At 44.5% G+C, this 22306-nt stretch overlaps 1 protein-coding gene across 5 annotated transcripts in view; it reads right to left on the reverse strand.

The window, feature by feature from the left end:
- RALGAPA2 (Ral GTPase activating protein catalytic subunit alpha 2) overlaps window positions 1-22306 on the reverse strand; it is a 279065-nt gene that overhangs the window by 180548 nt on the left and 76211 nt on the right. For all 5 annotated transcript variants that reach the window (XM_061436379.1, XM_061436376.1, XM_061436378.1 and 2 more), the window contains exons 10-13: window positions 14883-15113; window positions 10346-10513; window positions 8983-9120; window positions 4075-4223 (exon numbers count right to left, since the gene is read on the reverse strand). In XM_061436379.1, the coding sequence (XP_061292363.1) occupies window positions 4075-4223; window positions 8983-9120; window positions 10346-10513; window positions 14883-15113 (686 nt within the window). The remainder of the gene's footprint in view (window positions 1-4074; window positions 4224-8982; window positions 9121-10345; window positions 10514-14882; window positions 15114-22306) is intronic.

Raw genomic sequence — 22306 nt, forward strand, 5'->3', positions numbered from 1 at the left:
CGGCCCCTTGAAGGCACTCAGTGGAGAGCTGTGCTTAGATGAACTTAAGCAGCACTCTTACATTTTCACATCCATGATTTTACCTAACCTGAGAAGTCTGACTATTGTGATGGAAAATAATGTGGACTTTCTGGGGAGGTCTGCAGCTGGCAGTGTCAGGTGGCCAAGCCCCACAGCACTCCCACAGGTAGGAAGGAGGGTTGGGAAGGGTCATCACTAGGTGCTCAGGCCATGGAGCTTTCTGCCTGGAAGACCCCAACTCTGTGCACAGCGCTGCCCCCCTCTACCGCTGAAGACTGTGGTCACCACACCTCCATCACAGCGCTCTATGGAGAAGGGGTTTTATGTGAAAGGTCTTTAAAGAGTATAAAACACTAGGGACAGGAAATAACACCTCCCATTGTGATAGCTGTTGTTCAGTCACTAAATCGTGTTTTCCTGATCCTATGGACTACAGCCTGCCAGGCTTCCCAAGATAGAACTCTGCATAGGCAGCAGTCTTCAGGGAAGAAAGCCCATATATTTCCTTTCTATATCATGGAGTCATTTATCCTGAGCCCTTTGTTGTTGTTCAGTCACTCATTTGTGTCTTCACGACCCCGTGGACTGCAGCACACCAGGCTTGCTGGTCCTTCACCAACTCCCAGAGTTTGCTCAAACTCACGTCCATTGAGTCCATGATGCCATCCAACCATCTCATCCTTTGCCGTCCCCTTCTCCTCCTGCCCTCAATCCTTCCCAGCATCAGGGTCTTTTCCAACGAGTCAATTCTTCACATCAGGTTGCCAAAGTATTGGAGCTTCAGCTTCAGCATCAGTCCTTCCAATGAATATTCAGGGTTGATTTTCTTCAGGATTTACTGGTTGGATCTCCTTTCAGTCCAAGGGACTCTCAAGAGTCTTCTCCAGCACCAGAGTTCAAAAGCATCAATTCTTTGGCACTCAGCTTTCTTTATGGCTCAACTCTGTGATATGGTGACAAATTCTCTCGCACAGCCAGAGGGCGTTTTTCTCTTACAGCTGAGTTACATCCTTCATGTGTTTCCCCAGATGCCATGGAAACAGAGAACAGGTTATCTTCTGCATAAGGGACAGAAATCACCAGGTCCCTTTAACTACTTGTTCAAGGTCTTGTGCATGAATCACTTGTTCATCCTTGGAACTTTGTGCTCATCAGCAATAAAACCAAGAATCGGTCCAGGTCGGATAATGAGATCTCAAATCTCGGTTCCTTTAGACCGCTCTCACGTTCCTGCATGTCGAAACAGTGTTTTCTATGAACACCGTGCTGGATCCCATTCTGCTACTCTAGGGTCTCCTGCCCTCCTGTGGGTGACCCTGTCTGACTCCCATCCCAGTCTCTGTAGGCACCCCCACTGAGCCTGCCCACCAGGCCCCTAATCCAGGGATCTTGCAAGCTCGGGAGAAGAGCTCTGGGGTCAGGCGGGCCTATGCACACATGCCTGGAACAGCTGGCAACTTTGAGGAGGACGAGGGAAGAAACGCTGCAGGGCTGGGGACAGCCGGTGGCCCACCCTGTCCAGGGTCCCCACGGCCTTGTCACAGCTGGAGGGCTGTGTGCCTTCTGTGATGCTCAAGTGAAAGAAAAAGAGCCCCATCCATACCATCCGGCAAACTGAGAACAAGAAAAATAGTAACTTTCCAATAAAACCCCAGTCCCAGTCACTGCTATCAACAACAGAGTCCTGACGGAGGCTTAGGGGGACACGGACAAGGGGACAGGTTTAACCTCTGAACCTGAGAAAACTTGGGAACCACAACATTCCCACACAGAGTCTCCTGGAAGAGAATGGGGGTGCAAAACGACCTCTGGTTTGGCAAATTCTTTGGTCACAGCTCTGACTTTTGCTTGCTCCTCTGTGTTTTGTGAAACACTGGCAGAGGTGGGCTGGGGAGGGTGGCGGTGGGGGGGTAGCTCTTCCTGTCTCTTCGTTTTCTACTTCATCCTCATCTCTTTGCACACCTGCCCAGCCCCATACAAGCTGTCCCCGCTTTCGGAGTCACTTCTCAGCACCTCCCAGGCTACAGCCTGCTCTGGGCCACAGAGGCTGGGCTCCCCGCGCTGTCTCTCCTTCCTGTGGCACACACGTACATTGGGTGGCGTCACATTCTCACATACAAGCGGAGGTGGCAGGAGCCTCCCTGCAGCCCGAGGGCCCTGGGCACTGGCTGCTCCCTCCCATCCACCTACTGCCCAGCATCCACCTCACCACACTGGCTGCTGTCTCGTCCTGCCTGGATCCACCAGGCCTGCGACCTGCAGTTCCTCCCCGTGGGGATGCTCTTCCTTCCTGGCCCCACTCAGAGAGGCCTCCCCAGCCTCCAGGCTGCCCACCCCAGCTCCACTGCTGGACCTGCTTGACCTGGCCCCTGGGTTCCTCACATCTCTCAGGCCCATGAGAACCGAGGCCCCTCAAAGGGCAGGGACCCGGTTCGTCGAGTTCACCCTCCATCCTCAGAGGAGAAAGCACCCAAGTTATTTAACGGATGAAAGAAGGGAGGGAGGGAATTCAGGGCTTGTCTGGTGCTTCAACACACAGGAGGGTCTGCTGCTGGGGGAATCAATCACGTTCCAGGCTATGCTCTGAGGACTTTTTTCTTGGTGAGTATTTTAATCTATACCAATATTTTGATTTTTTAAATACTTTTACCTGGAAATCTCTGAATTATTAAACAAACAGAGAGTTGTTTCATTTTCTAGAATTTTCACCCTCAAAAAGATGGTCAAAAATACCAAAATATTACTGACACTGGTACACAGAACTCATAAGAGTTTTCAAAGGAAAGAAAGGCATCAGAAACACTTGATACAGTTGGTGGAAGGGGCAGGCATTTCAGCCAAAAGCTGTCAGCGTCGCTCATACGTTCATCACTGACACAGCTGTGAACTCTTGTTAAAATCGCCTTGCTCACCCCTGTAATGTTTTAATGATGGCTTCTCGGTTTAAAAGTCTGGGAAAGATGACCCCAGAAGGTACAGCTTCGAATGATCCTTTTTTGATGCTGGGGGTTCCTGAATTTGTGAATGTTCTGCCCAGTCTGCTTCCTCCGGGCCCACCCCCTCCTCACCTGAGAAAGAGAAGGGCCAGACCTGATACCCCGGAGGTCCTGCTGGCTCAGTCCTGCTGCATCCCTGTGATTTCCCCAGACAGACCCTCCCATGGCTCCCTGAGCGCCGGCTCCACCATCTAGACCATAGGCTGGAAATGGGGACCCCGAGCACTTCTCGGGGGCAGGTGCCCCCGAGGGTCTGACTGTAGGGAGGATGCTGACAGCGGCCAGGCAGGTGGGGGGGGGGCCACTGCTTGGGTGGGAGGGACTTGCAAGGACTGGACTGGAGAAGCAGAAGTATTACTACGAGGCTACCCTCCTCACACAGGAGGGAAGAGGAAGGGGTGATGGGCTCCGAGGCTACTGTCTGAACTGAGAACCCTGGGAGCACCCCATGGGCTGGAGGGATGCACAGACGCCCATCACAGGAAACTCTCATGCACTGCTTACCTCTGGGGTATCATCAACACAAAGACACCAAACAAAAAACCAGCAAGCAGGAAGGAAACACTTCACGTGAGCACATTTCACGACACCACTGCATTTCAGTGCCCTCTGACGATGGATCACTTAAAACCATCATTTTCCCAAAATGAATTTAGAACTTCAACTTTACAGCAATAAAATCAGCTTAAAAGCGTTTTGGAGTGATTAGCCAATGCTCCCGGGATTATGGATTATGATATCATTAACCACCAGTTACCGCTTTTGGACAAAACTTGCTTGATGACAGGTTAAAATGCAAGAATCTACTATTATGTCATAGGATTGCTTACTCTTAATTTGAGATTAAAAAAAAAAAACCAATAATGAAAACAAATGAACTACCAAAGTACTGGATACTTACCTTCATAATTCACTGAAATGTTACAGAAGACTGATTATCATCTCATGGTTCACTTTGTAAACCTATTTAATAAGTGGAGGCTTTCACATTTTTAATCATTACGTTGAAAACAGAAACATCTGTTTTACGATATTAATTAATTGAAAATACACTCACCAGGTCGTTTTATTCATTGTCAGCTCCATTATCATGCGCCTAAAGATAATCAGAACAGCTTTGCAGGCATCAACTTGCTCCTTCAAGAGCATGGGAACCTCCACACAAGGCTCCAGCAAAAAGACGTTTGCAGCATTTGTCAGAAATACCTTAAAACCAACAAGCGTTATGTGAGAAAATACAAGTAAACAGATTTTGGTGTGTGTGTGCTCAGTAGTGTCTGACTCTTGCAACTCCATGGACTGTAACCCCCAAGGCTCCTCTGTCCATGGAATTTCCCAGGCAAGAACACTGGCGTGGGTTGTCATTTCTTTCTCTAAGGGATCTTACTGACCCAGGGATCAAACTCACGTCTCTTGTATCTAGTGCATTGGCAGGTGGATGGATTCTTTACCACTGTGCCACCCGGAAAGCCTCAGTTCACCCCTTAGAACACACAGTTCACCCCTTAGAATCGATTTAATACTGACATCTGAAAGACCAGAAAAATAACAGCTATCACTTAGGGCCTTCCCAGGTGGCTCAGCAGTAGAGAATCCACCTGCCAATGCAGGAGACACAGGTTTGATCCTTGGGTGTGGAATTTCCCCTGAAGAAGAGAATGGCTACCCACTCCAGTATTCGTGCCTGGGAAATCCCATGGATAGAGGAGCCTGGCGGGCTACAGTCCATGGGTCACAAAGAGTTGTACACAACTAAGCACACACACACATTAATATTGCAACTTTGGAAACATTTGAGGTAGAAAGGCTTCTGGAGATTTCTTTTTGACATCCTCTAAGACAGGTCCCATCACTTCATGGGAAATAGATGGGGAAACAGTGGAAACAGTGTCAGACTTTATTTTTTGGGGCTCCAAAATCACTGCAGATGGTGACTGCAGCCATGAAACTAAAAGATGCTTACTCCTTGGAAGGAAAGTTATGACCAACCTAGATAGCATATTCAAAAGCAGAGACATTACTTTGCCAACAAAGGTCTGTCTAGTCAAGGCTATGGTTTTTCCAGTGGTCATGTATGGATGTGAGAGTTGGACTGTGAAGAAAGCCGAGCACTGAAGAATTGATGCTTTTGAACTGTGGCGTTGGAGAAGACTCTTGAGAGTCCCTTGGACTGCAAGGAGATCCAACCAGTCCATTCTGAAGAAGATCAGCCCTGGGATTTCTTTGGAAGGAATGATGCTAAAGCTGAAACTCCACTACTTTGGCCACCTCATGCGAAGAGTTGACTCATTGGAAAAGACCCTGATGCTGGGAGGGATTGGGGGCAGGAGGAGAAGGGGATGACAGAGGATGAGATGGCTGGATAGCATCACTGACTCGATGGACGTGAGTCTGAGTGAACTCTGAGAGTTGGTGATGGACAGGGAGGCCTGGCGTGCTGCGATTCATGGGGTCGCAAAGAGTCAGACACAACTGAGCGACTGAACTGAACTGAACTGAAGACAGGAACATCATCTGTGGGTAAGTATTCCTGGTGGAGTATGGGTGGGTAGGGGGGCGGGTGGGCAGGGAAGGCAGGGGCACAGTGGTCAGACAGTGGCTGGAAAAAATGACCTGATTCTCGCTGAGTCTCCACCTTTGCTGACTTGAAGGCCTTGCTGACAGGAGGCAGCCAGTGCCACCCAAGGGGCAGCCAGCAAGTGGGCAAAAGCACATGGCCAACACTGCCCATCTTCCAGGAACATGTATTTCCAATATGAGAAACACGTAATGCCACAGAATACAAAACTCAAGGGAATCTTAGGATAAAAACTGAGACATCAAAAAAATATAGGTAGTCCACCAAGCACCCTGTGCTCTGCCTCATACCTTTAGGAAACAAGTTTCCTGTCCTATACCAACAGTGATGCGAAGAGCTGACTCATTTGAAAAGACCCTGATGCTGGGAAAGATTGAAGGCAGGAGGAGAAGGGAATGACAGAGGATGAGATGGTTGAATGGCATCACCAACTCAATGGACATGAGTTTGAGCAAGCTCCAGGAGTTGGTGATGGACAGGGAGGCTTGGCATACTGCGGTCTGTGGGGTTTCAAAGAGTCAGACACAACTGAGCAACTGAACTGAACCATCAGTAGAGAACTGGGAGAAGCAGGGGTCCAGGCTGCCCTGTAGGGAGCCACTGCTCTGCTGCAACAGAGCAATGTGCTATCGTTTACGTGGATGACACCCTGAACCCTCGAGTCAGGACATTCTGAGCTGTCAACTCGGTGACGAGGATGGATCCTCTCTCCCTTCTAGAGCTACAGTCCCTCTTGATTCTTTCTGTTCAACAGCACAAACACCAAGGATCTGGGGACAAGCAGAGCTGGCTCACTTTGGATGAAATCCATTTAATACGACATCTCAAAACAGATGCACAAACTAACCAGAGGAAATGAACACACTCAAAAGTCAAGAGGGCAAACTAAAATGTTGGCAGCCTCTGTGACTATTTTATGTGAGATTAAAAATGTATCATGTCTCAATCTTCTAGGAAGAATCACAAAATAAGCACTATAACAGCTGATAACAGATGATAGCAGCAATTGTGAAGAATTTACTAGCCTTCAAGTTAAGAAAAAAGAAAGCAAAGAACCTTTAGACTAACAAACTATAGCAGTTTGAGTGACAATGTTTTTTTTTTTTTTAAGTGTACCATAGATGGTATATTGCAATACAGATCCTTTTTAATTCATGTACTTGGCTTCTTGATTGAATTTTAAACCTTTGCAAATTCCAAAGTGAGGAGTCTTCATATAGTATACTTCTTTTATTTTATTTTTTAAAAAAATATCAAAAATGCAAGCTAGGGACTTCCATGGTAGTCTACTAGTTAAGACTTCGCTTTCTAATGCAGGGGGTGTGGGTTCAATCCCTGGTTGGGGAGCTAAGATCCCACATGCCTTGAGGTAAAAAAAAACAAAATATTTTTTAAAAGAGGCAATATTATAACAAATTCAATAAAGACTTTTTAAAAAATGGTCCACATAAAAAAAGTCTTTTAAAAAAATGCCAGCTCCTTGAGTATTTATTACCATGTTAGTATCAGTTAGAAAAAAAAAATCAACAAAACTAATATATCCAAATTGTACTTGTCAAAGCAACTATAAAACAGTCTCATCTTATCAAACCTCCACTTGGCTGCTTTTTGCTAATTAACCAAGTCAAGGACCAAAGTACTTGATGAAATGAGAACAAAAACAGCTGTTTAAATCCAAACGGAAAAAAATTTTAAAGCTGTAGAGCTATATAATCAAGTCAAAATATTTTTCCTGGTTCATATAAATAGATATAACTTCTTCTAGAAAACAAATAACTCACTTGAACTCAGGGTAAAAATAGGCACTTGCAACCCTATGGGCTGACTGTGGGATGGCTAACCATGGCAACTGGGCAGTGAGCTGGAAGGAAGGGGCAGGACAGGGACTCCTGAGAGCGTCCTCTAATGGGTGCACAAGTGACGCTGATGAGCTGAGCCAACGTTCTCTGAAGCTATTCAAGTAAAATCATCTTGATTTTTTAAAAGCGAATTTCAGATTATTTGCCAAATTTCAATGAAAAAGGAGAAAATTCATTAGTTACAGTATGTGCTGTATGCTGTGCTTAGTCACTCAGTCGTGTCCAGCTCTTTGTGACCCCACGGACTGTAGGCTGCCAGGCTCCTCTGTCCACAGGATTCTCCAGGCAAGAACACTGGAGTGGGTTGCCATGCCCTCCTCCAGGGGATCTTCCCAACCCAGGGATCGAACCCAGGTCTCCTGCATTGCAGACGGATTCTTTACCATCTGAGCCACCAGGGAAGCCCAAGAATACTGGTGTAGGTAGCTTATCCCTTCTGTGGGGGATCTTCCAGACCCAGGAACTAAACCAGGTCTACTGCACTGCAGGCAGATTCTTTACCAGCTGAGCTACCAGGGAAGGCCCATAATTACAGTATATGAAACTGCTAATTAACTTGAAAACCAAAAGGATCCCATGATAAGGAATCCTCTCAAGAGACAGATGATAAACACAGCATCACTGAAAACTGGGTACCATGCACGCCACACCCATGAGTGCCTTCCCCAGACCCTAAGCCTGGCCTTTGCGTGGGAGGCTTAACTGGACAGCTGAATGTAGATATGGGAAGGAGGGTGGAAGGCCAGGGAGCGGGGGAAAGAGAGTGACCCTGTGTTTTCACTTATACTTCTGACAACCTTCAAACTGGATGGGACCCGAGAGATAAAGCCCCAATCCCTATTTTTGAGATAAAGTCTCCAAGTCTGGGGAGACTGAGTGATAGGCAAAGTTGCTCTTTCCAATGTTCCCAAATAGCATTGGTGCTACTTCATATATTTATTCAGATAAATGTTTAAAAATCACTGCATTAATCAGTATTCTTCATAAACAGGCAATTTTTAAGATGCATATAACTTATTACATAATCACCAAGCTTCTCTTACAAATTAGAATCCAGGAAACTCTGTGCTCAGTTGTGTCTAACTCCTTGCAACCCCATGGACCGTAGCCTGCCAGGCTCCTCTGTCCATGGGATTCTCCAGGCAAGAATACTGGAGTGGGTCGCCATTCCCTTCTCTAAGGTAGGGCTTCCCTTGTGGCTCAGCTGGTAACTCTACTTTTTTATCTCAGTCATTTTTTTTTTAATCTGTCATTGAGCTTAAATCTCAGTCATTTTGCATTCACTGTATAACAACCCCTTTCAGAAAACTGTAACCAGTTCAGATGTCTCCTTTGACTAAAAAAAAAAAAAAAAACTTTACAAATTGAAGGTGGGTAATCAGGAAGTAAATTAAGGATGAGAATTTAAGGGCTGTTTACTCATGCATAGCTAAGAAGATCACCAAGCTTTATAATGACATTACCCCAATAAACAAAACATTCAAACTGAAATCTGCTGGGGGCCCTCCCATCTGCGGCCTGCGTGTACCTGCAGCATTGCCTGGGCCCCAGCCTTCACGTTCTTATTCTCCTCTTCCATCACACACCCTCTGCTCATGGCACTGGTGAAGGAGTAAGACCGTCCCCAACTGGAAGACCGCTTGTGACCGGAACCTTCAGAAGAGGTCTTTGGAAGACAACAGTCAGTCAGCAGAGTGGGAGAAGAACAGGTCACGTATTTAATTCCTTACGCTCATGAGAATTCATGAGATTACACGTTTTACATGCACGCCTCTTTTCCACTGTGTTCACCATCGTACATCCATCACCTAAAATAGTACTGAGTGCTCAGTATGTGCTAAAGAAATAGATACTGCTTGTCCAGTGACTGAATGAACAGGACTGTTGATTTGCTTTGACCTCATGACTAGTTGTTAAAATGATTTCACCAATATTGAAAAAAATCAAATTGTGGAATTAATATAGATATTGAAAAGTGATATACCTTTGGTTATAAGTATTTTTTTAATGTTTGGTGTCAATTGCCATGACAACATTCACTTTTAGAAATAAATCTCAGACTGGATGTCAAAATAACACGCCAGAAATCTATGTACAACCTAAGTTTCTTCCGTGCGTCAAGCAGGGGCCCACCCTGTCGTTTTGGACTTATCCCATCTGTATCTTTATCTAACGTGGAATGAAAGGTCCACCTTGCCAGCACCCCTGTCCAAGGACACCACCTAGCCCTGCAACAAGGCTCCCGGTGGAGGCTGCACATTGGGTTTGTCCTTTCAAATGTGTCGTGTTAGACTGCTGCTGGTACGGACTGCCGCCCAAGGAAAGTCTGCCCAAACGTTCTAAATTTAGTTTAACAAATGCCTGCATGCGTGCTCAGTCACTTCAGTTGTGTCTGATTCTTTGCAACCCCATGGACTGTAACCCTCCAGGCTCCTCTGTCCATGGGATTCACCAGGCAAGAATACTGGAGTGGGTTGCCGTGCCCTTCTCCAGGGGATCTCCCCAATGCAGGGATCAAACCCGCGTCTCTTACGCTTCCTCCATTGGCCGGTAGGTTCTTTACTACTAGCACCACTTGGGAAGCCCAGTTTAGTGAATACTATTTATTTAAGCATGTCAGTAGTAAGGCAGTGACACTTTTAGTCTTCAATAGAGACATGCAAAATATACTGGCTTTTTCAAAGACTCTTCTGTGATATGTGGCCGAGCCTGAGGTTAGGTGGTGGCAGAGGACCCTGGAGACAGCACAGAAGCAGCCTCCCTGAGCGCATCAGAGTTGACAACAAAGAAACAGTCTGCCTGTGTCACACTGACTATGGCCCCTGACTGAGCAGGAAGATTTTGCTAAAATAAGATGCTGCCAACTCAGACCACAAGTGATGAAATATTACCTGCTTGTTATCAGTCTCTGAATATCCTAATTTTTCAGCATCTTCTTGGGCAGCTTCTTTTATGTCTGGTTCCTCCATGAACACAGGTTTGTCCTGCAGGATCCACTTTCTGTACACTTGAACTACTTTTCTGGTTACGGCTATGTCGCACGAAGGCAACAAAAATGCCTAAAATGATAAGAGAAACTCCCTTTAGCACAAGTTTGGGTCAACAATGAGTCCAACAGACATTTCCATGGGCTATCACCAATCTCAGACTCTCTTCTGAAACAGATTACACAGGGCCACATGTTTTTGTGCACACCAAACTGGGGAGGAAAATAGACAATGTATAACTGGGCCAGAAAACTTAGTGCAATGTTAAAATAACTTCTATATTCTGAACAATTATTGCATAAAATAACTAAAATGCATACCAATGAATCAGCAACAGATGACACAATAATACACATAATAGTATAGCCAGTTGTCACGTCTCTTCCCGAGTTCACATTCAATGACATCATCTTGGTGACTTGAGTCCACCACAGTGGGAGCAGTGACACCACAGAAGTTGGCAAATTTAACTTTAACCAGGGCTTTTTTTTTCTTTGTGTGTTTTGTTTTGTTTTTTTGCTTTCTCTTTCCTTTTTCTTTTTCCCTTTTCCTTCCTTCCCTCCTTCCTCTCTCCCTCTCTTCCTTTTTTGAGAGTCAGTTGTCCAACTGGCTGGCTGTAGCACTGTACACACTTTTGCAAACTTTTTCTTTTTGGCTGCAGGGCACAACTTGTGGGATTTTATTTCCCCAACCAAAGATCAAACCCATGCCCCCTACAGCGGAAGAGTAGAGTCCTGACCACTGGATGGCCAGGGAATTCCCTCTGTGAACTTAACAACATTAAAGAATCCCCTTACACATTGGCATATAAGAATCCTGATTTAATGCGATCAGAATCCAAATGTAGACAACTATGTAACTAAAATTCAATATCAAGTTATACAACATTACCTTTCTCCCAGAAAGCAAGTATTAATATAAATTCTTTCTGGAGGAAAACAAAATTATAGATCATAGTACCACCAAAATTATTCACATGGTCTAGTTAATACGATATGCAGCATATTAATTAAAAAGTCAGAAGCATGCAAAAAGAAGTCAACATTAGCAAAACCACAATAAAAATAAATAATAATTTAAACATATAGGAGAGCTAAAGCATCAGAAAAAGATCCACGTGAAATTGAAAAATAAAATAAGCAAAATTAAAAATCCAGTGAAAATGGCTGACAATAGGCTGGATGTAGCTGAAGAGAAAACTGGAAGAAAAATCAGATGAAAATATCCAGAATGAAGCACACTGAGACAAGAAACACACTGGTTCCACTGTAAGACATGTAAGACAGAAAACGCAAGGAAAAGGTTCTTTTCCATGCCCAGAGATACAGAAGGAAAGAATTAGTAAAAAGTGGCAGAAACAATATTTGAAGAAAGAATTACTAAGAATTTTGCCAAAACTGATAAAACGTATCAATTCACAGATTCAAGAATCACAAAGAAACACAAGCAGGATACTTTCAAAGTATATTACACTAAGACTGCTGAGAACCAAAGACAACCTGAAAATCTTAAAAGGAGCCAGAGGGGAAAAGACACATTTCCGCCAAAAGAATAACCACATGACTTGACATAACTTCTCAAAGAAACAATGAAAGCCAAGAAACAATGGAACAAAATATTTAATGTGCAGAAAGAAAACAGCTGCTAAAGTAGAATTTGACACCCATAAAAATGTACTTCAGAAATAAAAGCAAAACAAAGGCATTTTCAGGTAAGAGTCACCCAGCCCACAGTGGTCCTCATGGGTGTCTGTTCCACATCATGTGTCTGGACATCTGACCTACCCCTTGCACTGTTCTCTGTTAAACACACACACATACACACATACATATTAACTCCATACTGAGAATGTGCACTTCTTGAATGAATGTACATTTTTAAACTTTAATAGTTTAAAATAGTTTAGGCTTAGTCTCTAAATAATTTAAAATTGAAAAAGGAATTATTATGAAAGAAGTCACATTTTGTCTTGTGTAAAAAAAAAAAAATCATCACTGACCAAGAGAGGGCAACAGAATGCAAAGTGAAAACCCAGGCCCCTTTTCCCAAATGTCTCTATTTCAGTATTTTAACAATGCATAATAACCATACTTGAAATTTCACATAGAAGTTTCCAAATTAAATTTAAGAACAATTATAAAATGTAAATATTTTTAAGTTTCATGACACAAAGATGTCTCATTACTTTAGTCATAAGTAATCTGCTGCTTCTGCTGCTGCTAAGTCGCTTCAGTCGTGTCCGACTCTGTGCGACCACATAGACGGCAGCCCACCAGGCTCTGCCATCCCTGGGGTTCTCCAGGCAAGAATACTGGAGTGGGTTGCCATTTCCTTCTCCAGTGCATGAAAGTGAAAAGTGAAAGTGAAGTCGCTCAGTCATGTCCGACTCTTAGCGATCCCATGGACTGCAGCCCACCAGGCTCCTCTGTCCATGGGATTTTCCAGGCAAGAGTACTGGAGTGGGGTGCCATTGCCTTCTCCGTAAGTAGTCTGCAGTTAACCTCAATGACTCAAGCTACTTCAAAAGTGAATTTAGATTGAATTTGGGATTTGTATTAAATTGAGAACTTATAACACACTATTTCCAGGGGTGGAATGCCAATAATGGATGTGGATGAAACTATGTGTATGGTAAATAAGTAAATACACAATACAGGTAAAACCACATCAATTTAGCTCTTATCTCTAGTGCAATATTTAAAAGCTTTGTCGATGATATCTGATATTATGTATTTGCACCCAAGGGTTTCAAACACTGCTATAGATCACGATCAGCTGTGGAACTATGATACACTACCTAAATCCCCTCTGCCACTTGATTTTTGTGAATAAGGTTTTACAGGAACACGGGCTTGTTCCTGTACGAGCTTTGTTCCATGCTATCCCTGGCTGCTTTCTCACTACAAAGCAGAGCTTCTGTGATCAACAAAGGCGAAGATGCTTACTATTTGGTCCTTTACTCTATTAAAATGTGCTGACCTCTGCTCTCAATCATATGCCTTCTGGGACTGACCGCGTCAATTCAGCTTGCCCCAAAGTTCTGTTATTTCAACATCTCGACCTCTGCTCCTTTCTTTCCTCTTAATCCCCTCCCTAGTCTCCTTTTTCCTCTTACGACATAAACACTCCTATCAGAGGTGCTGAAAGAGGCCTTTGCAGGCAAAGTCCAACTGTCTGCAGGAGCTTGCAGCCTGAGTGCCTCCAGCCACCCAACAATTCTTGTATGCTATCACATGCTGCCAGGGGTTCAGAAGCAATTTTCCTGCTGCCTCCCTCTGGGCTTAAAATTTGCTATGGAAACACAGGGTATTTGAGGCGATGATTTTGTTCAAATATAGAATTGTTCCACCCCGTGTAGGAATTTTCCAAAATCAAATCATGAAAACAACATTGTTGTTGTTCAGTCGTGTCCAACTCTTTGTGACCCCATGGAGTGCACCACGCCAAGCCTCCCTGTCCTTCACTATCTCTCGGAACTCATGTCCATTGAATCGATGATACCATCCAACCATCTCATCCTCTGTCATCCCTTTCTCCTCCCGCCTTCAATCTTTCCCAGCATCAGGGTCTTTTCCAGTGAGTCGGCTCTTCACATCAGGTGGGCAAAGTATTGGAGATTCAGCATCAGTCCTTCCAATGAAAATTCAGGGTTGATTTCCTTTAGGATTGACTGGTTGGATCTCCTTGCAGTCCAAGGGATTCTCAAGAGTCTTCTCCAGCACCACAATTTGAAAGCATTTAATCTTCATCACTCAGCCTTCTTTATGATCCAACTGTCACATCCGTACGTGACTATTGGAGAAATCATAGCTTCGACTATACAGACCTTTGTTGGCAAAGTGATGTCTCTGCTTCTAATAATATGCGATCTAGGTTTGTCATAGCTTTTCTTCCAAGGAACAAGTGTCTTTTAATTTCATGACTGCAGTCACCAACTGCAGTGATTTTGGAGCCCAAAATCTGTCACTGTTTCCATTGTTTCCCCATCTATTTGCCATGAAGTGATGGGACCGGATTCCAGGATCTTAGTTTTTTGAATGTGGAGCTTTAAGCCAGCTTTTCCACTCTTATCTTTCACCTTCATCAAGAGGCTCTTTAGTTCCTTTTCACTTTCTGCCATTAGGGTGGTGTCATCTGCATATCTGAGGTTATTGATATTTCTCCTGGAAATCTTGGAAACATTAAAAATGAACAAAATGCTCAAATTCCAACCCTCCATGTGAGACCTTAAAAGTGGGATGAAAGAAATCATTACGGAGTTGTGTAACTCAGCCCAACTTGGCGATTGTATTCCTTGGAGTATTATGAGTAACAGAACAAAGACAGAAACCTCTTCAGCTTTGCGACCTGCCCCTGCACAACCCCTCCCACTCCCACCCCCTCCCCCAAACACACAAACGCACGCATACACACACACACACACGCATGCGCACGCTCTCACCTGGCGGAACACCTCGTTCACGAAGTTGACATAGCCGCGGGTGGACAGCAGGATGCGCTGGACCATGTCGTAAACCGCACGGTGCTCCTCCTCAATGCCGCACAGGCTGCAGCCGCTGAGCCGGCGCTCGCACAGGGTGCTCCCATCCGTGAGGCCTCGGTCCTGCTCCGCCGCCCCGCCAGCGTCTGGCTCCGGCACCCGCTCGGGCACTGCAGTGCCTCCCCCGACGGTCTGCAAGAAAACGCCCCCCCCTCCTGAGCGATCCTCCAAGACACCCGGCCAGGCTGAAGACTCACCTTGTTTTCGGCGAACTCCGGGTATGGTGCACTCATTTCTCCCAGAATTAAAGATCTCCTCCGAACACAACATACGTGAAATTTTGCTTCATTTTAGTAAATTACACTATTATTCTTTTATGTCAAAAATATGTAACCCAAATACCACTAAAATTCTACCAACTGTGAATATTTTTTACAAGAAGTGACAAAAAACAAGTAGTGCAAAATTATTATTTCAGCAACTACCAAGGAGAGTTTAAAAACAAAGAGGATATTCAAATAGTAATCTCTAGAGAAAATGAGTAGATAATTATATTGATAGCAATTTTTCTCTTCATGCCTGGGCTATTAAGCTTGTGTGGTTTATCAAAGGCCCTGCCACACTGTGCAACAAGCAACTCTATAGAAATTATTTCATCTTTTTGATGGGTCAACCCATAGAAAATAAAAATTTGCAGAGAAAAATAAAAATTTCCTCATTTTTACTGATATACATATATTTTTGATCTGTAAAGCATAGTGGCTGGATTAAGTCTAATGTCTCTTATGGATCAATAACCTGTGACTTTTTGATCAATAACTTTCATTTCCCCCACAGGCTACAAATTTCTCTGACACACCCTCTGCAGAGATGGGAAGGCTGTGTCCCCTCGATCCCCATGGGCTGGAGGGCTAAGTCAGCCAGCAGAGGGGAAGGGTGGAGGGGACCCAGGAGGCTGAGGGCTTCCATGTAGCATCTCCGAGAACATTTGCTCTCAGAGCCCTGAGCGGCCAGGAAAGAAGTCCGACTGCCTTGCAAGAAGGGTTATATAGAAAGGGAGACCCAGCGGAGCCCAACCTGCCCCCTGCACCCACCAGAGTAGCAGGCTCTGAAGTCATTCTGGAGCCTCCTGACCAACCAGCCACCAGCTGAAGACCACCACCCACTGACTTCAGCTAACGCCACATGAATCCCCAAAATTGTCCAAGCAAATCTCACCCAAATTCCTGACCCAAAAAGGGAAATAAATAATATGGTGAAAGGGTTCTTTGAAGCCACACGTTTTGAGGTCATTAGATAACAGATTCTATGACAATTAGAGAACAAAATAGTGTACTAAAGAATTATGTTCAAAGGCACCAAATTGTTTTTGAAAACTGAGCTCCGTGATCCAAATAAAACATAATGATAACACAGATGAATTTCCCATTATGCCATTAACTGAAAACTACTTCTCTTGATAAAACAATGCTTTTCCCAGCCTCCTTTAGCCCACACCAGCAAAATGCTGCTTTCCAAAATCTGCATGTTGTTAAGACATTTATAATGATAGTAAGTGATGAGAGTGAAAACAAACTAGTAATTTCAAGGCTATTCATTTCTTGACTCTTTCATGAAGATCAACAGTAAGAGCATGAATAAAAATTAACTAGAGAGAGAGGTCCATTTTCTGCCCACTGGAATTCCAGCTGGAATTCTCAGCTATTATTTAATATTAGTTGATTCCAGTGGTAAATGCAAAGATGATTTTTGCTTCTTTGGCATACGATGGAAGGCTTAACCAGTGAAACAGGCGTATGGTCTGCCTGGACCAGGCCTGTGCGGCCAGGGTTCAGGAAAATGCATGATACAGGCTGCCACTCAATCTTTCCCCTCCCCACCCTGGTTTCCTCTCAACCCACAGTTCATTCTGAGAGTTGCTCACCCTCAGGGTCAGACTAGATGAGGACACCCACAATGCAGGTATGAAATGAGGATGCACCTGCCATCCTGCTGGTGAAAACTGATGCCACTCAATTCCCCATCACAGTCGGCCCACCTGGCTGAGGGAAGCCCACTCCTGCCTTGGTAGAAACAAGAACACAGAGCACCAGCGTGTGGCCGTCAACAGACATTTGGGTCTGCATGGTACACGGACTCCCACAGGGGTGTTGATTTGTGTGATTCATTTTTTTAACTGTTCACCCCATGAGATACAAGTTTCAGGAAACCCACAGCCCATGAATCATTATGGAAGGCCCAGGTCAGAATTCAAGTGGCACTTTAACAGTGTAACTAAAGATAAAGAATTAGCATACAAATAAGTATGATCAACTGTCTTAGCATCTCAAACTTTTTTTTTTCTTCATTCCCTCATAAACTTCTTTGGGTTTATTTTAATTAATTAATTAATTTTGATTGTGTCAGATCTTTGTTGCTACGCACTGGCTTTCTCTAGTTGTGGCGACCAGGAGCTACTCTTTGTTGTGGCAGGCAGGCTTCTCATTGTGGGGGCTTCTCTTGTTGCAGAGCATGGGCTCTAGGGCCTGTGAGGTTCAACAATTGAGGGCTCAGTAGCTGTGGCTTCTGGACTTAGAGCCTGGGCTCAGTAGTGGTGGTGCACAGGCTTAATTACTCCGAGACAAGTGGAATCTTCCCGGGCCAGGGATCGAACCCATGTCCCTCGCATTGGCAGGCAGATTTCTATCCACTGTACCACCAAGGAAATCCTCCTTTTAATGTTTTGATGTTTAATTAATGTGCTAAGTAATTTTAAAATTACTACTCTGCTTTCTCTAATGACAGAAGGTTGAAGCACTTCTATCTCACACTAACATGATACACCAAGGAATAAATAATAGTTCACTGGAAACACTTCTGGCTGAGGTGACACAGCAAGACATTGAAATTTGAAAGGGGGATCAGTGGTCATGGCTGCCAGTGTGGCATGGGACTTCCAGGCAACCATATTCTCTCTCTCCCATGAATGATGCCACCAAACAAGAACACTGGTCAAACCAGATTCTCCGAGGGGTAAGTGAGTTAGTCTCTTCCCTCTCCAGTGAAAAATACTGTCAAGGATATTAGTTTCTGATCAAAAGGAAGTAAATTCACTTTGGGGAAAAACACACACACACACAAAAACATCTCATACATGACTTTTAACGTAATAGTAGTGGAAAGTGTGAGCCCTATTTGGAAGCAGAATTTAAAATACTGTTTTAAAGGGATTTGATAAGAGCAGTATATTCTTTGAAAAGAGGTTCTGGATCAGCTCACTGAGACAGTGATGTTCACTTTACATAGGTAAAATTACATGAAATTTGAAATTCCAAACAAATATTTTCAGGAGATAAATACAATTATAGGTGCTTTTATTCCTTCAACTCCATTTCCAGAATTTAATGTTTGGTTGTTTAAACTGCTTTCTCTCCTGTATAATGTAAATGGGGAGCGGAACACATGGTAGACGCACAAGAGATGAGATGGAAGCACAGCAGTAAGGCAGAGACGAGGACACAGGAGACAGGTAAGCTGAATGACCACCCTCCCCAAGAAGTCCACACCCGAGTTCCTGGAACCCAGGACTGTGCTGCCGTCCATGGCAAAAGGGACTGAGCAGATTGATTAAATTCGGGATGTTGAGATGGGGAGGGTACCCTGGAGGGTACCCTGGATTAGACCCAAGGTAACCACAGGACCCACAAGGAGGCAGGAGGAGCAGACACAGAGAAGATGATGCACAGATGGAAATAGATGGAGAAATGATGTGATGAGGAGCCACAGGCCAGGGGACACAGGCAGCCTGTGGAGGCCAGATAGGGAAGACACTGACCCTCCCCTAGAGCATCCGACACCCTGACTTTAGCCACTGAGACCGATTTGGGCCCTCTGACTTCCTGAGTTGTAAGAAAATGCATTTGTAGAAATTAGCTACAGCGGCAACAGGAAACTGATATAACAACTGACTGAAGTGTATGAGCAGCCTGGACCACAGCAGTGGCCATGTCTGGGCATGGCCATGTGCAGGGCACAGGAGCCGTACACCTGCATGGTGCCTGCTCTGTATCCCTTTCCCCCTCATGGAACCTCTAGATCTCTGCCCCCACCCCCACTCCACTCTGGTCTGCAGCCGCACGTGCCTCAGAGGAAGCTGACCCACCCCTAACACCAGGGGAGCCTTCCGCTTCCTGGAAGCTGGTCACTACCACCCCCACCCAGACCTATTCACAGCTCCAGACCTGAGTCAGCGCCTTGCTCTTTCCTAAGAGCATACAGGTAACCTAAATAGTTCCGCTCACACAAAAGGGAAGGGCTCTGTGTTTCTGGCTTGTCTCTATACGTGAACTAGGAAGGAGGGCCCCAGCTGCTGCCGCTAACATCAGGGAGAAACCAGAGGGAAAGGGCGGAGGAGAGAAACAGGGCACATGTGGCCACAGCCATGGCTGTAACAGCCTCATCTCCAGCTGCTCTTGTAGGAGAGTGAAACATTTCTCTTATGGATAAGACAATTTGAACTCTGGCACCTTTTTTTCTGTTAGGGTGATAAAACCCTCCTAACGGATTCTGGAGGTCAGAACCTTGTGACACTTTAGCTACAGAGTAAAAGGAAATGACTCACAAGTGTGAAGAGTCAACAAGGAAAAAATTAGAACCTGGAAGTGGTGGTTAATATGCTAGTCGTGCGACTTCTCATAATCCGAATGTATGTTTTTAAGAAGGAGCAACTTATTTTCAATAAGCACAGGTGATAGTTTTCTGAAACTTTGAAACTGGGTGGGGGAGAAAGGTTACATCCTTTCTCTGATAGTATTTTGTTTTTGTTTTTTTTTTAACTTTACAATATTGTATTGGTTTTGAATTGCCTGAACAACCGCTTTAGATGCCATGAACGAAAAGTTTATCAGAGTGTCACTGAATTTCTTATGTTTCCTACAAATTTTTGTCTACTTGCAATTTTCTGATATTATCTACCTGATAGGTGAAAAGAGGGCTCTCATAGCTGCTCAGAACTGTTTCCCTGACTGCTGGGGAGGTCCAGGGCCATGCTTATTTCCTCTTCTCTGACCTGTCTTTCACCTCCTTCGTTCATTTTTCAATCAGCTTGTTTGTCTTCATGTCTATTCATAGGTGCTCTTCATACAGCAGAGATATGAACACTTTAACAACTGTATAAATAAATCTTTTTCCTGTTTTTCAAAATAAAGTCAAACCTCATTTAGTCTTTGGTTTGTGGGTTTCATCTCTTCTGAAGGTGGTCTACCACTTCCCAAGTTTATACGTTTCCCCTAGATTTTTTCCTAAATTCTTGATCACTTTGTTTGTATACTTAGACTTTAAATCAACTTAGGCCTTAAACCAATGTGACTGTGTGCTGATGTACGTGACATGAAGTGAGATTCTGAGAAAGGGACAAACAGACAGGTTGCTCTGGCTTCCAGGGCTGTAGATTAGATTAGGTATTTGGTGCTAATCTCAGCGTCATTCCTTTGACATAGCTGTGGTTTCTGTTTGGAAGTCTGTATCATTTTCCCTTTAACCCCTGAAGGTGAAATGTCTGTTTAGTTTGGTGTCTGTTTTGCTAATTCTTCCTGGGGCTCACAGGCCCTTTCAGTCTGAGGCATGACTTTTTTTTTTAGCTCAGGTAAGCTTTCCTTACTCTTGGTTTAATTGTATGTCCTGTTCTTTTTTCCTTCTGCCCTCACAATGTCTGCAAAGTAGGTCTGCACCTACAGTCTTATCTATTAATATTAGTTTCTGAGTTCCATCTCTGATTTTTTTTTTAATCAGTGTTGTGCGACAGATCCTCAGGAAACCAATTTTGTCCTCAGCAGTGACTATTACCATTTTGAGTTTACCTACTAAATTTGTAAATTCATGCCGGAATTTGGAAAGAAAGAGGGATGCTCAGTGCTTGAAGCTCTCCTATTAAACACAAAGAGCTCTTTCTCAGGCTCCTGGAGGCAGTCAAACTTCCTGCAAAATTAGCTGTCATCCACTGTAAAGGTCACCAAAAGGGGCAAGAAGAGGAGGCCCAAGGAAATAGAAAAGCTGATCAGGAGGCAAAACGAGCTGCTAGGGAAGCTACCCCTGTCACTGATATCTGCCTCCTTTTCCCCAAGGAAACCCTGTCTCCAGATTATACCCCAGAGGAACATTCCCAATATGCTAAGCGGGGCTGGGAGACTGGGTCACATGGGTGGTTTCAGACTGATCAGGCCCAAGTAATACTCCCTGACTCTCAGGTTTGGAAAATTATTAACTCCTTACATAAAAGTACCCATTTTGGAAGAGATAATCTGGAAATCTTGCTCAAGCCTATTCTCTACCATCCCCAGTTGGCTAAGGTTGTTAGGTCACACAGAATTGTGGTACCTGTCTAAGAAATAATTCAAAAACCAGACCCTTGTCATCTCCTCTAATTAAACCTGTCCAACATCGGGGATCATATCCAGGAGAGGACTGGCAGGTGGATTTTACAGCCATGCCAAAGACCAACGGTTTTCTTATTTGCTAGTCTTTATTGACTTTATTGACACGTTCACAGGATGGATTGAAGCATTCCCTACTAAGATAGAGAGAGCCACAGAAGTCTGTAAAGCTCTGCTGAAGGAGATAGTACCTAGGTTTGGGTTGCCTCGATCACTTCAGAGTGACGGTGGGCCCTCATTTACAGCCACAATATCCCAGAGCCTGGCCGCATGCTTAGGCATAAAATACCGCCTCCACTCATCCTGGAGGTCTCAAGCTTTGGGAAAGGTAGAGAGAGCCAACCAGACTCTTAAAAGGGCTCTGGCCAAGCTATATCAAGAAACACATAATAAGTGGATCCATACGTTACCCATAGCCCTCATGAGGGTATGGACAGCCCCCAAACGGCCACTATTATTAAGTCCTTATGAAATGAGGTATGGATGTCCATTCTTAAGTTCGGATTTGTTTTCTTATGAGGACACCAATACTCTCTTAAAACATATAATTGACCTGGGAAGGTTTCAACAAGAACTCCAACGATATGGAGAACAGATCCTCCCTAGACCACAGGAAAACTTGAAAAATCCCCAGGTAGAGCCGGGGGACCTAGTAAAGACCTGGCAAGAAAAAGGGAGTCCAAGCCAGCTGTCCAAGAAATGGACAGGACCATATCAGGCTGTCCTAGTAACTTCAACTGCTATTAAAGTGAGGGGTCTATCTGCCTGGGTCCACAATTCTAGAATAAAACCGTATGGCCTACAGGAGGGGGAGACAGGGACTAAGACTCCAAAACCAGAGGACGACTATTCCTGTGAACCTGCTGAAGATCTCAGACTCTTGTTCAGGCGGAACCCCATCAAATAAGTCAATCATCCTATGATGTTCTTCCTCATTCTAATCATGTCTCCCTGTGTGGCTATTAATCTCTCCCT

This window comes from Bos javanicus, chromosome 13 (genome assembly GCF_032452875.1).
Source record: "Bos javanicus breed banteng chromosome 13, ARS-OSU_banteng_1.0, whole genome shotgun sequence".
Lineage (NCBI taxonomy): Eukaryota > Metazoa > Chordata > Mammalia > Artiodactyla > Bovidae > Bos > Bos javanicus.